The 15,476-nt window shown below is 38.2% G+C and overlaps 1 protein-coding gene across 1 annotated transcript in view; it reads right to left on the bottom strand.

The window, feature by feature from the left end:
- Positions 1-15,476, bottom strand: part of KCNQ1 (potassium voltage-gated channel subfamily Q member 1) — a 367,299-nt gene that overhangs the window by 235,697 nt on the left and 116,126 nt on the right. Inside the window, exons 9-11 of the mRNA XM_075427497.1 lie at positions 14,560-14,682; positions 13,426-13,567; positions 6,507-6,627 (exon numbers count right to left, since the gene is read on the bottom strand). Of these exons, the coding sequence (XP_075283612.1) occupies positions 6,507-6,627; positions 13,426-13,567; positions 14,560-14,682 (386 nt within the window). The remainder of the gene's footprint in view (positions 1-6,506; positions 6,628-13,425; positions 13,568-14,559; positions 14,683-15,476) is intronic.

Raw genomic sequence — 15,476 nt, 5'->3', positions numbered from 1 at the left:
GAAATTTCCTGATCGCTTGTTAAACCAGCTTTAGGGACACTTTATATCCTCAAGTGGCCCAAAGCAGCTGAACAGATGAGAAAAATCAGATTCCTGATAAGTCCAGAGTTCTAGGGTCGATTTCTACAGCCAAGCTTACAGTAAATTTCTAATGATAACACAGGATATAATGATGTTTTTCCTTACCAAAGGGAATAACTCAGAGATGTAGACCTCCTGCTTTCTAGAAAACTATTAAATCAGTGGAGACTGTAAGCAGCATTCCTATGGGAGTTCAATGCTGTACTGAAACGTGCCGAATGAAAAAGGGACGCTGCCCAGCACACAGCAAGTACTGGAGACTTTCCTGTTGAAGGTCCAGTAAATGACTGGAATAATTGCACATAACAATAACCAGTGATGTTTGAACATTAAGCTCTGGTCTTAACTCAAGCATGTTCTTACATACAGTTGCTATTGCTGCTATTCTTCTAACGTAACCTGTCAATGATAAAATGGATCCCATACAAATCTCGGTTTAAATACTGTTAGCAGCGTTTCAGAGAGAATTCTCGTGACAGCAGAAGTCAGCCGTTACATCTGGCCACTCAAGAGTGGAAAAGAAATATTTGCTCAGACTTCAGAGGGTCATTTTGGTGTAGAATAGGAAGATAAAAGCAGGAATCTTTTACAATATGAGCTAGCAAATCAAAGCAAATAGGGTTTCCACTCACTGATAATCCAACAGAAAAGAGACAGTTATAAAACACATTCAGTACTGTTTGTTCTAGGCAACGTGGTTCTGTGTCATGCCAACAGATTATATGATGGTAATGAAAACATAGAACACTTAATAAAAACCTTAAAGAAAAAAGAAGGAAAATATTTCCAAGAAAAGCCAGTGGTAACTGCAGCACCATGGACACTGCACTCAGTGTTTACCAGCATGCTTTATTTCAATTATTTCAGTTATATTTCAAAGTGTTTAAAAGCATTCATTTCAACCATTCAGAAAGATCCATCATCATTTCCTCTTAATCTGGAAATTATTAAAAAGCACTAAATTCATTTACTTCATTATTCCATCTATTTTGCTGTTTAACAAAGAAGAGTTTATTTTTAAAAAGACCTCCACCAGTGGAGCCTCCCATTTACTCCTAATACAATGTCTAATAGGCTCTTACCACACCTGAGATACTGATAGAGATAGTAGAGAAGATAGAGCTGATGCCACGGCACAGATTTTTTTCAGGATGCAAATACACTTAAGAACAAAAAGAAAGCACTTTTTGTTTTTAATCTAATGCTTTGTTTTAGTGTAAGCTTATTGTATTAAATCTAAGATCACAGTGTATGCCATTGCAAGAAAGCCTCCACTGAAAAATGATTTTATATGTGCATTGACACATTGACAAAACCAACCGTTAACTAATGAAATGTATTTTCATCACTCCAATAAAGGCACATGATATGTGGGGAAGAGTCATTAAAACATCAAGAATTATTATTTTGACCATTCAGACAACAACAGGATCACGAATGTACAATGTTAGCAACTGCTTTCAGCAAGAAATACATTTCCTGAAGTCAGCTGGATCCACAGTAATTCCTTCAAAAAAAATTAGAGAGAAAGATGTATATGAAGTAATATCATACTCACAATTTAAAGATCAAGAATTTTGCCAGCAATTTGCATAGTTAGACAGTATATTTATTTACATAGTCTTATGACAGCAAGTACTGATTTGGTATGATACTCCAGGTGATGGAGCTAGGTATGAGTTGTTAAGGGGTCTTCCCAGTTTCTTTAAACTTTGTGAAAAATCAAGTTACTTTTTGTATATAAAGAGTTTAAATACAGTATCAAGAGATGACCTTTGATTTCTGTTACAATTTCTGCAGTAAATTTACGATACATTTAGAGAGAGTATTTCCCTAAAAATTGCTCTTATTAAGAAGCAGAAATACCAACCATTCATACATCAGAACTGATTAAACAAACCACTGTCTAATGAGCTGCTGAACCCCGAGAATGGGAAACTACAGAAATAACAGACATCAACTTCTTTCTGATTCAGTAGCATTTCTGAAAGATTCATGGACAATGCAGAGTTCTTTTTAAAGTTCTTTAAAGAAGTGAGAAATATTTATATAAAACATATCAGATTGACAATTTTTCACTATTTTCTTCACTCCCTTTTTCAGCTCAGTTCCACCCACCGCTTCTCCTTCTCCCTCCCATTTGTATGCTTAGGAGCTTGGTTAATTTCTTTTGCTACTTCAGCTAATGCCAAACGTAAAGTTTAAAAAGGTGCTGAAATTAAACAATTACACGAACACAGGGGAAGAACATCTTGGTAGCTGAGGCTCAGCTACGAGTAGCATCAATTTTCCACTTCTTTAAAATGCAAATAGAACAAAACACCCAATGAAGTGAAACGGGGAACAGGAGACAATACGGAACGCACTGGTTAGAGAGAAAGAGAACAGTGAGAAGTCCAAAGGAGAGGTGTGGTATCACTACAACCTAGTTTCCTATTTCACCCTCAGCAAGTTTGCTGATGACACCAAACTGGGAGGTGTGGTAGACACACCGGAAGGCTGTGCTGCCATTCAGCGTGACCTGGATAGGCTGGAAAGTTGGGCAGAGAGGAACCTGATGAGGTTCAACAAAGGCAAATACAGGGTCCTGCACCTGGGGAGGAACAACCCCATGCATCAGTACAGGCTTGGGGTGGACCTGCTGGAGAGCAGCTCTGCGGAGAGGGACCTGGGTGTCCTGGTGGACGACAGGTTAACCATGAGCCAGCAGTGTGCCCTGGCTGCCAAGAAAGCCAATGGCATTCTGGGGTGCATCAAGAAGAGTGTGGCCAGCAGGACGAGGGAGGTTCTCCTTCCCCTCTACACTGCCCTGGTGAGGCCTCATCTGGAGTACTGTGTCCAGTTCTGGGCTCCCCAGTTCAAGAAAGATGAGGAGCTACTGGAGAGAGTCCAGCGGAGGGCTACAAGGATGATGAGGGGACTGGAACATCTCCCCTACGAGGAGAGGCTGAGGGGGCTGGGCTTGTTCAGCCTGAAGAAGAGAAGGCTGTGAGGGGACCTAATAAATGCTTATAAATATCTGAAGGGTGGGTGTCAGGAGGATGGGGCCAAGCTCTTTTCAGTGGTGCCCAGTGACAGGACAAGGGGCAGTGGGCACAAACTGAGGCACAGGAAGTTCCGTCTGAACATGAGGAAGAACTTCTTCCCTCTGAGGGTGACGGAGCACTGGAACAGGCTGCCCAGGGAGGCTGTGGAGTCTCCTTCTCTGGAGATATTCAAGACCCGCCTGGATGCAGTCCTGTGCAGCCTGCTGTAGGTGACCCTGCTTCGGCAGGGGGGTTGGACTAGATGACCCACAGAGGTCCCTTCCAACCCTTACTATTCTGTGATTCTGTGGTTTTGCTTTTATAACAGAACAGACCACAACAAACAAACCACTGAAGAGTCAAGTCTTATCTCAAACATCACACTGTGTAATGCATTCTTCAGACTGCTGTAGTTCATTTTATAGGCAAGATCTGTAACATCTAATTACACAGATTGCTCTCAATCTGCATCTTCTGCTTATAAGGCTTCTCATGGAGAAGCAGTGCAGTCACTCTGCCATGCACTGCTATCTTATTCTATATTTCTGCTGCACCTGCTGCAAATCTGTTTGTTCTATGACATTTTAATTACTTTCCTGTTTGAACATCAGGTCTCAAAGTGCTTCTATTATTATTTTTGTTTCCTTAAAGTAGTAGTGACAAATTATTAACTGGCACAGTAAGCTTTCCACATGAAAGATTTCCAATTTCTAATTCCACAGAAACAGGGCTACATTTAGTACAATATTTATTTCAAAGCAGATTTAAAATACAGCCAGAAGCATATCCTGCAAATAAACCCCACACTTGTGTTTTTATTATTAGACACAAAAACAGTCCTATTAAATTCAGTGAGAATATGCACCTATATTTACAAAAAAAGAGAATAATTTTTGCATAAACAATCAGGTCACTGAAATCAAATTTAAAGGGGACTTCAAGCCTAGAAGCCTAAAGCCTGTTGTCATAAGGGCCGAAAGATGGCATTTTCTTTCCATGACCTAATGCAAGTGAGGAAACAAACTTAGCCTCATTCTTTTTTTAAGCCACAACGATGCCAAGTGTCAGTAAGATAGTAGTAACACTAACTGTCAAACGTAAATATTTTTAACACTGTCACTTTCCAGTTGCATGTCTCCATTTAAACTGTGGAATATTTACTCATGTATTTATGAATTACAAAAATTAATGTTTGTTCTGGAGCCACCTTTCTGTGGTTTATGGACAAGCTAATTCATATGTTGCAATAAATATATACTTGACCAGGAAACCAAGAAATAGTTCTATGAATCCCAAATCCAAGCATCCTCAGATCAAGTGTTTTATATTACTGCTTTTAAGACCTGAAACCAGAGATATTTGCACTTAATTTGACTTTTCCATACTAATTTGTTCTCATGGCTGGTGCTATATTTTTGTTAAGTGCTTGGGTTTTGACTTGCATATGGTTGCTTATTTCCTTATCAACAAATCTAGAGCGATCATACTGTACATATGATGGTTTTAAGGAAATAAAATGCTTCACAACTGAGGGCATCAGAAGAAAATAATTATTCCTAGATTCTCTCTCAGGCACAGCATAACTTTGAAGCCTGAATTAAAAACACAGAGACATGGATCTGAAATGACTAACCACTTTCATTATACAGAAAATTACTATTTGGCTTTGCACACAGAGATGTCGCTATTGCAAAATTCTAAATTTGATCCTTAATTCTATGCCCACATGTCTAACATGCAGGTCCTACTAGTATGTGTAACTAGTTCATAAATATTTGTCCCCTAGGGCTTTGAAAGGAAGAATGAAAAAGATGCGTTTGTGTAAATAATTCATGGGAATTGATTGGTCTTCAGCATCCTCCACCGACACGGATGCTCAGTAAAACGCAGCACAGTAGCTTGCTTTCCAACCACCTCAAATACAAGCAGAATGCACAACCCAACAGTAAAACAAACATTAGAATATTTTTCATTTCAAAGTATTTGGGAATATCTGTTACCTGAATGCCAATACTCATTACACTACAAAACACAAGTAGTTCACAGAAAAAAAAAAAAAAAAACTCAGCTGTTACACAAGTTTGACTTAGAAGTGATGGAGCACCTTATTATTTGAAACGTATCAATAAAAGCGACAATGAGAGAGAACTAGATCATTCCCATATCCAAACAGGATAATGAAAACTCTTAGCACCAAAGCTTATTTCTTTCAAAGAAACTCGGCAACTTTGTGGTAAATTAAAGTTTAAAAAAAAGCTATGCAAAGGAAACTGCTAGATCTAGTGTTGCTGCTCTGTTGTTCTTGTGTAAGGCTTGAGGAAATTTATGACTTCCTCCTCCTGCTTGTATCACTAAGAAATCTTCCAGAATACAAGTCTCCCAAATCCTCTGCCTACAACTACATGTATCTTTGGTGATTCAGCTGAAAATGCACAAGTCCTTTTGTTTGGGGGCAGGGAAGACTCCCCCAAAGCTAGTTTTTTTTAAAAAGTGCCCTTCTAAAGTGTCTATAAAAAGTATGTGTGTGCTTCTCTGCTATTTATATTGTATAGCAAAAGGCCTGAAAATTGGCAGCAGGCATTTATGCCTGTTTTGTACCTCAGAAAAACAAGTATGCCAAGAATTTTCATCTGTGGTTTCACTGCAGAAATCCTCAGATTTCTAGGAATAGGAGGGGGATAAACTGTCTCATTCCTCTGCTAGCGAATGTACTGTTACACATCTACTATGGTAAATATCAGCATTTGTCAGGAGTTTGAATTAAACAATGACAAGATTTTTTTTAAAAGGCATTTGAATATTTTGCAATTCTCAGTTCTTTAAAATAATGTGAGAACCTGAAGACAATGTTTTAGCATAAAAGACAAATGGAAAAATCTTCTTTTAAAAGGGAAAATACCCAACAAAATAAAAAATACAGGCCTATTTCAGATTATTTTTATATACCACAAAACTAATAAAGATCAAAAGAGATCTTTTCTTCCAATGCAGATCATCATTTGACCATTAGAGAATGTGCTGCTGAAATTCCATATAAGTAGTATTCAAAAACATGCACTTTACAGCTATTCCACTGGAAAATGGTGGAGAGAGTAATATAATTCTCAACAGTACGCCCAACACATTGTCTCCATGTGAAAATCTTGAGGCTATCAACCACCAGCTGCCCAGAGACATTAGCTAAAAACTAAAGCCTTGTGTCACAGCCAAGTGAACTTTTCTTTGGGTCAACATGAAGATTTACTGGCACTCAGAACAGTATACACCAACTTCAAGGTAAAAACAGTTTGACGCAAATATCGGAGATAGCCCTATCAGCTCCATATTTCAGCTCCTCCCACCTGAATTGGCTTCTCTTGTCTAAGTCAACTAATGCACAATTCAACAGCCTTGACTTACTGTGAGATGTGAGTTATTGGGGTCAACAGTGTCTCACCCTCCAGGTCAAGCTCATCGGCAAAGCTGCTGGTCCTGATGAAGGGTCCTGTGTTCACATCTAAAAATGTCGGGCTTTTTTTCACTGTGAGGAAACATGCAGATAACAGTTAAAGCAACAGCACTCAGGTTTTTCAGTAAAGGTCTACCACTCCTTTGAACCTCCGAAATACTGTACATTTTAACAGAATATTGAAAACAGAAGCTACTACAAAAAGATTGCATATACCGCAGAGTTCATGAAGAGTAAAACTTTAACTCTTCTTCTACCTGAAAAATTTCAACTTCTGCTGAAGACTTCAAGCTAATACTTTTTTCTTTTTTTTTTTTTTGTTCATACAGCACATACACTAGAATGTAGATTATCTATATCCCAGGCAGCTTCATACTTTAGAAAACTTACTGTACAATACTCCTCCACACCATGGACCACCGCTCTACAGCAACAGCGCATGAACGCAATTCAATGAGAAGATCAGTTCCTTTTTATATCATCTCTACTTCATGTTTTAGTTTATCATACCCCATTTTCTGGGGTGTAATTACTGTGACTAAGATCAAGAAACCAAGCCTAGGTCATTGAAAGAGCCTAGGCATTTTCGCAGTGAGCAGCCAGCTTCCATCACACACTGCCTGAGCCGGTCTGCTGGTTCCTAATCCCTCTCACACTTAGGCACAAGGATGCTTCATCTTTGAGCCCAGACACAAGACAGGTGGCAAGATGTTCAGTTCATCCAAGATGAGGTCCTTAGTGGGAAGGTCGTTTCACAAAGCTTCAGACGCTGAAAATTTTTAGTGGCAAAGTCACTTGTGTACCAACACTTTTATGCATCCAAGAAACTAGGCAGAGAATTACAGATTTCATTTTTAAAATCAGGCTCCTAAATTCTGCCGGACTCTAACCTTAAGGACCCTAAATGCTTTTTCCAGCGCTGTCCTAATAATTGTTAATGAATCCACAAAATTTGCATATAAATAAAACCACTATTCTATTTACGCATGACTGTAAATGAATTTTATACAGAATAAAACCAAGTAAAATTCTGTAGAAATCATAGGTAGTTTGTGACACCTCCGTAGAAATCTTTATCTGTAAAACTGGCTGTATCATCCAATGAAATAATTACAGTGTTGTAATTTACTAAGTCCCTACTGTATTAAACAAAATATTTTATAACATAACAGTAAATCATGCCCTGCCAAAACACAACTCAAAAGCTAAAAGAATACAGCAGAAATAGCTACCTCGAATGTAGTTGAGTTCAATGAGAATAAAGTGGGGATATCAGGAAACAATTTTTTTTTAAATGCAGCCGTTTTACTCAAACAAGAAGATATATTCATAAGGCAAAAATGGATATGAATTTTTACAAAAAATGAGAAGAGAAAATGCTATTATATCATCAGGCACACCGCCATTTAAAATTACAATGGGAAAGTCTGCTTTCCAGAAATTGTAATAGGAGAGGAAGATCTCTGAAATCACACTATTTAAAAAAACAAACAAAAAAAAAAGACACACAACTGCTAGGAGATAAAAAAGTAGGAGCCACTTGCAGCACTTAAAAATGAAAAGTCTATAGTAAGTTTTAGCAAATGTTAGCTTCCTATTTTTGGTTTTAGTATCATGTTATTTAATCACTTTGCTGTAGCCTTCATCTAAGACAGTGACTGTGAAACAAGCAAAATAATTCCAGATTCAGATCCGCAGAAAAATGTCTTTTAAAAAGACTCCTTTTGGCTTTCACTAGGTTAATTTTCACTGCTTTCATTACTACAAAATACAAGTGAAACTTTCTCAGCTTCTAGGAAAGGCGGACTCACAGTCTTTTTAGTTTTCCTGATGACAAGTGATAAAACTGCTGAACTACCATACACACAGTACACACGTGGATTTGCAGAAACGGCTATTCTTGGATCATTCACAGTTACTGCTTTTCAGTTTCATGGTAGGGGAACGAAGGAGTGGCACAATGAAAAAGGAACAAGAATTCAAGACTGTACCTAAGCCTATTTGACAGTGCTGTTATCTGAGAACAGAGAGATGAAAAGCTGCTTAACACGAGGCCAATATGGCATCTCACTCCCTCTTTTTATTTTAAAATTTTCTAAGAAAATCATAACTGAGATAAGTCTGTTCTGGTGACCAGGGCAGGTCTCTGCTCCTTATGCTCTCATTCTCAAATATACGTTGCTGCTTCAAACATGAAGGAGGAATCACTCCAAAACCCTACTAAGCAACCTGCTTGCACAGAGAGAGAGGAGGGACCAAGAAAAGAACATGGCAGTAGTGAGAGCTCCCCTGCCACAAAGTGCCTTGAAACAAGGCTCACACAGAGCACCAGGGAGCATGTGCTGCTGCAGCATATTTTATTTATACAAATAAATTCATAGCCATTTGACTTTGGAGGAGTCTTTCTCACAAAGCAGTGCTGAAAAAAGTATTTTAAAAAAAGACGCTAAATTTCTAAATAAGTAGGCTAAAGGAAAAAAAAGGAAGCTTTAGAAACTCGTTTTCAATGGATGATAACCAGTGAAAAGAAACAGGGGTAGCAAGGGATATTTACTATAATTTAGGGGTTCACCAACCTTTATTTTCTCTTTTTTTAATGGGTAGCCGCAGCACCTATGGCAACAGGCATGACTATCCAAGTGATGATGCTGAGCCAAGTAGAAAATACACTCCCCACAACATGAGAACCCCTGCTATAAAACAGAAATTCTGACCTTTCTGGAAACACTCAAGGCCAGGTTGGATGGGGCTCTGAGCAACCTGCTCTAGTTGAAGATGTCCCTGCTCACTGCAGGCGGGTTGGGTCAGATGACCTTTAAAGGTTCCATCCAACCCAAACCATTCTATCAAATTCCAATTGAGAAATTACTCATGGGTTTTCTATATTATCAACACAGCAATTTTATATACAATATAACACATATGCAGATGCTTTTCTGGTAGTGGAGTATTTAGCTAGTAAGCCAGAAAATGTTCTACACTTCCTCTTTTGCATGCACAGACAAAAAATTTAAAACCCAGGACAAATACTTGAAAGTATATTTCATGGAAAATCTGAGTTTTAATTAATGTATTTAGAAAATACCTCTGTTCTGCAGAACATACCTTTTTTTATGTTAAAGTTCACAATTTACAACCTGAACAACTTCCCAGACTCAAAATTTTACTGACATGCCTATGTTTTCTTTAAAAAACAGCACTATAATTTTCTGTGCCACAGCAGGCAACTCCAGACAGAGCATTACAAAGATTTAGTAATTAACAAAGGTGATGGAGCAATGAAATATTATGAGCTTTACCTGGAGAGGAAGGAGCACTGGAAGACTGCTGGTCTGTGGAAAAGGATGGCCAGGAGCGCTGACAATCTGAGACAGGGTAAAGATGCACATAAAATAAAGAGAGATGGGGTGTGGTGGTGAAGGAAAAAAGCGCCAGACAGGCAGCTGAGGAGATGCAGACATACCTAAAACAGTAGGTTGTACCCGACACCTCTAAATATAAAACAAAAAATACTGTGGAAAAGAGTTTGTATGAAACTCTTCTAGTGTGCATTAGATGTTAGCAGAATATTAAATCACCACTAGGGGAGGGACCGTTGTCTCTTTAAACCCATTCTTCATGACAGTGTCATCTGCTGCAAGATATTCCTCCCTACATGTTAGTCCCATTTTGAGAAAAATAACCTATACGTTTACCCTTTGCTTCCTGACTTTAGGGTTTCCTCAAATGTTTCCCTTTCCAACGTGTGCAACCTCATATGGGTCAGACCCCGCTTGCTCTCGTTCATACCGTTTGTGGTGTAGCTAGCTCCCGGTGAGATTTCAGTGTTGTCAGGTGGACCATTCATGTTTGAAGCTGCCTGACACACCCCATAAAAAGCAGTTGAAGCTGCCCACTTCAACCATTTAAGCCAAGTGTTTGCCTCAAGCTGAATTTCTTGGGGAAAAGTTTCAGACAAGCAAGAGGGGTCGACGAGAGACTCAGCAAAATATAACAGTTATGTTATATTTAGTTCTTTTGAATAGCTTTATCCTTTTAATAACTATTTCATTAAGAAATGCCTGTGGACTCACACACTGGGACAGAGTGGTATTTCTCAGAAGTGTTGCCTTACTTTTATGCAAAGCTAAAAACTTTCAAAATATATGTGTACTGGAGTTAAAAAATCTGAAAAAAATCTTTTTGCAGGTGTTCTGTCACTGCTAGGCATGCTCCAGCCACAGCTCTTGGGTCTTCGCTGGACTGACGATGCCAGGAGCAAGGGGGAGGGGAGAAAAGGAGATGGAAGTCTTTGGTTGCACAAGGATACTGGCAGGGAAGCAAGATGGGGGATCCAGGCATGTGAAAACTTGAATATAAGTGCGCAGCCCAAAGAAAGAACAAAAATTTACTGGATTTGAGAAAGCAGCATATGGATGAGTGACTAGAGGCTTTCTGAGGGCCAAATTAAAGCTGAATGAGCATCCTTTATTCTTGTACTTCCAAAATTCTTGTTTCTGAGCTTTTGACTTGGCAGCTTCAGTTTTCTGAGTAGGTAATCTTATTCACATGAAGTACAAATACACTCCTCTATTTCTTTGAGTTACTGTGAGAAGAGTGTTAGGTAACCTCTCAGGTTCACCGAGCTCACACTGCCTGGCTAGGAAATAGAAACTGAACCTGTGGTGTTTGGGCAAAGCTCCTCTAATGTTTCCCCAAGATGAAGTAAAGGAGATTCAGTTTGTTTTCTGTTATTTTATCACCTGAGTTGCACCTAGGTTCCACGTGGGTTCAGAGGAAAAACTGAACCTTGTATTTTCAGACAATTTAATCCAAGTCTGAGCATCCTTGCACTCTACAACTGAAAAAAAGCCTCCATGGTCTTTAGTGGATGCAGAGCAGACAACTTACAGGTGGCTTAAAGCACTCTCACTAAATCACGGAGATTTTTTTGCCCAGACCTAGCTCTAATCCTAAAGTCTTTGGGGAACACTCAATTGTTAAGAAAGTGCCTGAGCAAGCACATTAGAAACATCACAGGACTACATGGCTGCTTAAGTGATCAGAGAATCCAGACAAACAGTAAAAAAATTTATTAAATTTATGGGTCCCCATCTGTTCACAAATATCTACAGGAACACATGCATGTACTTCAGAATACACACTACTGGAGGTCAAATCTGGAAATTTTTCTTCCATCCCAACCTATTTGTTTAGAAATTAATTCTCAGCTATATGCTCAGATAACTACTGGATTAATTATACTTTATCTATATGTAGCTTATCTTTATCTATTGGTTATATATACATGAGCAATTTTTCTCAAGTACAAAAAACCAGAGATCATCTACATATATAAATATATGCTCACTGTTCTCCTTGTAATGAAACTGTGGGTGCAATTGTGATTACACGTGTGAGAATGTACATTTTTATCTGTCTAGATCTCCTTGGCTGCAAAAGATTTCTTAGAAACTATTTGGCACTAGACACACATGAAAAGCACTGCAAACATGACATTGTCATAAGCTGGCATGCCACAGACAGAATTATTTTCCTCAACTTACCAAGCAATTTTAACATTCCTGTTTGTCCTGTATACTTGTAACAGTTTAGAGAAAGCAGAATAAAGATAAAAAAGAAAAAAGATAAGTGTCAGAAGAAATTAGAGACAATCCTTTCACCGAAAGCTACAGAGCTGATCTTTGAAGTGGCAGTAGTAGGCCGCCTGCAAATGATATTGTCCTTTAATCAGCTTAGAAGCCCAGTGATAAAAGGTGGGACTTTACAAATCTAAGCATTTGTACAGTTCATTCATTGGATTGTTTTGCAGAAAGGTATCTGTACTCAAAATCTGACACAGCCTAAACTTAGTACTTGTCCACCTTTTAACAGCTATGTCATTTCTGCCACCAGATGCAATTTGCAATCATTCTTTAACGTAGGCCAAAGCAGCATGGAAAAGCATGGATGTTACAGAACAAGCCAAGACAGAAGTGTACCAAAAAAGTTAATGGAAGGTGAGACTTTGCTTGAGTTAAAATATGCCTGGTGCCAGCCCACATTGCTATCTTAAGTTAAAAGTCATTAAATTTAATCAGGTCAGACAAATTTGTGACAAGAAAAAACACGAGTACTTAAGGCATCTATAATCAATAACACCTTGAAAGCTAAACCTCATTCTTACTGCCAAAATTTGAGCAATATACGTTAAAACCTTCTAATAAAAGTACACCTGTAAAAAAGCCACATTGTAAATTCAGAGTTATTTTGGAAGTTCATTATAGCTAAAGCAGCTATAACTAAGCTATTAACTATAAGGTGACTAACAAAGTCCTTTCTTCTTTTTCCTCGTACTGCACCATTTTGTACAGTGACAGTTCATACAGATGGATCCACATATATCTTAAGTACTTCTGCTCTCAAAATTTGATTCACAGCCTACTCCACTGAGCAGATGGCAGGAGCACACGATGGTTTCATGTAGCAGACTACATTCAGTGCAGCCCAGACATGTCAATCCTTTTTGGTTGAGGTACAAGCACAATAGTAACGCATCTTGGGTAAATTTCATGTGGAAAAGCTGACGGCTAATCCTTGTCATTTCAATCAGTTGCCGAACTGGGGAATGTATGCACCACCTCAGAGACAGTAGCTCTTCTGGCAGGCGGAAATGATAAATAATCTTAGTTTGTCTGCAGTGGAGCATGCTCATTAAAGGAACGGTTGAATCTCATCCAGACAAGCCAGCAACCAAAGTCAAAAAGGAAAGTATTCTTGCTTTAGAATTGCAAGAGCTTGTTCTGTCCTCATCCTCTCTCCTACAGATATTAATGAGGACCTCTGTGTAAATCACTAACAGAAGCTATTACAGTTACTGGAATTTCTTACCAGAATTTTCGTATGCTTCAAAACTGAAATCAGTTTTCCTGTCCTCTGTCACATGGTCATAAGTGATGTGTGGAACAGTTAACATCCTATCTGGAGAAGAGGGCCCATTGTCCTTGTCTAACTTAAATTTCTTCTTTTTAACCTAAAAATACACACACATTGTATTACTCAAACCAAGCCCTCTTTAGTTGTCTCTTCAGTAATGTCTTCAATAATAATGCAGTCCCCAATGAGCTGTAACAAGTCAAAAAAGTGCCTGACCAATTACATTTTCATGATCCTACACTGTGCATTTCTCAGTAAGATTGGCCCCCATCCCACCAAAACTGGCTAATCACTAGAATACTGTACTTTGTCATCAGCAAATCCCTTGCCTGCAGTAAAATAAATCTGCTAGCTCTGTGACAGTTTATATAAATCACAGTATTCTAGAATATATTTACCATTTTATGGATGCAATAAATCATACCTTCAGCAAAAAGCAAATACATATATTGCTACTGAACTCAGACGAACCTGGGATACCAGGGAAGATTTTTGTACAACATCCTCTCCTTCCAGCCTGAGACTACTGTGCAATACTCTTACAATAGAGAGGATGAAGTATTAGATAATCTAAAGATTCTGACAAAGGTTTTTTAGAAAAAAATTTGTAACTTATGGAATAAGTTGATATGAAAATACTACCATATGTAGACACAAGAAGTCTTCACCACAGAAGCTTAGAAAGCCAAAAAAACAATAGCTGAGAGAAGCAGCAGTTTTGCTGTTGGTTAGGTTTTTTTTCTGCAATAAACTAAAAGTTGCTGTTTTGGAATTTATTTTTTTCATTTGCTTATAGTTTTCCAAACAGCAACAGTAAGTTACTGATTGATGTGCCTGAGTTAGGTGATTATTGCTTTTTCCCAAACCCATAAATCCATTAAAAGAGTCAAGCTTGGGAACTGAAGCAAATGAAGTTATAGTTTAAAATATTTGTATACTGAAAATCTCAAAACTGAAATTACAATAAAACTTTGAAACCAAGTAATACTTTGTGAAACAAACACAACAAATAGCCTCTAGAGAGTAAACAAATTCAATTTCATTAAAAAAATTTAAATTGCTATAATAGGAAATGTTAGTTACTGGTACCATCACTGATTTCTTTGGTTTTGGACTGGGTGACAGCAAATGATAATTTCTGGCAGCTTTTCGAATGTATATTTTCCATGTAGAAGAGTCTGGGTTTTCTGCTGCATAGCATCTCCATGCAGTCTAGAACAAATATTTTAAGAAACAGAACAATTAATGCAATCAGATTTATAGCCATCTGTACTACAAAGTAACTTCCAAGTAGCACATTAGTCATTCTTTATTCAATAGTGTTCTTGAATTTCCCCACTGGAAGCATAAACTCAGCATGGTTTAAAATCCTTACACAGTAAACAGAAACCACATAGTTTGAACTCGGCAAACCAAAAAGGAAGATAAGTCTGTTCAACTGCAACTTCTGTTCTCATTAACAACAAACAAATAGTAAGAGAGAATTCTAGACTGGACTTAGATTGGAGTTGTATTTCTTGCTCTGCCCCAGTTTCCCTCTCTGACTTTGAGCATTTTGCTTATTGCATCCTGTGTTTCAGGCTCCTACTCAGAAAACAAAAGCCATACTTCCCTGCCTCACAACGGTACTATCAGAAACAAAGCAATCGTGATGTGGTCAGTAGGGCTATATTCATACAAAGAAATAAGACTGAAAGCGCGAGGGAACGGCATCATTGGTTAACCAGGAGCCAAAACCGCAAAGCAATCCCCTCTCCTGCCAAGCACCAATGATTAAAGCACTATGTTCTAAGACAAAAAGGAGGAAAAGCAGGGCTAGGAAACAAGACCAACTAGAGACAGAACAGTACTGCCTTCTCTCTTAAATGTGTAAATATATCAGAGTGGATTACTAACTAATTAAAATTAAATAAGCAGATTGTCGCTTACGCACTACATGAAAAAAGGACACACATGCGTACACTAAAACTAGAGTGGGAAAGGCCAGAAAACACTGCACGAAAGAA

This window comes from Opisthocomus hoazin, chromosome 7 (genome assembly GCF_030867145.1).
Source record: "Opisthocomus hoazin isolate bOpiHoa1 chromosome 7, bOpiHoa1.hap1, whole genome shotgun sequence".
NCBI lineage: Eukaryota > Metazoa > Chordata > Aves > Opisthocomiformes > Opisthocomidae > Opisthocomus > Opisthocomus hoazin.
The sequence above is the reverse complement of the archived record's forward strand: the minus strand, read 5'-3'. Positions and strand labels throughout refer to the sequence as shown.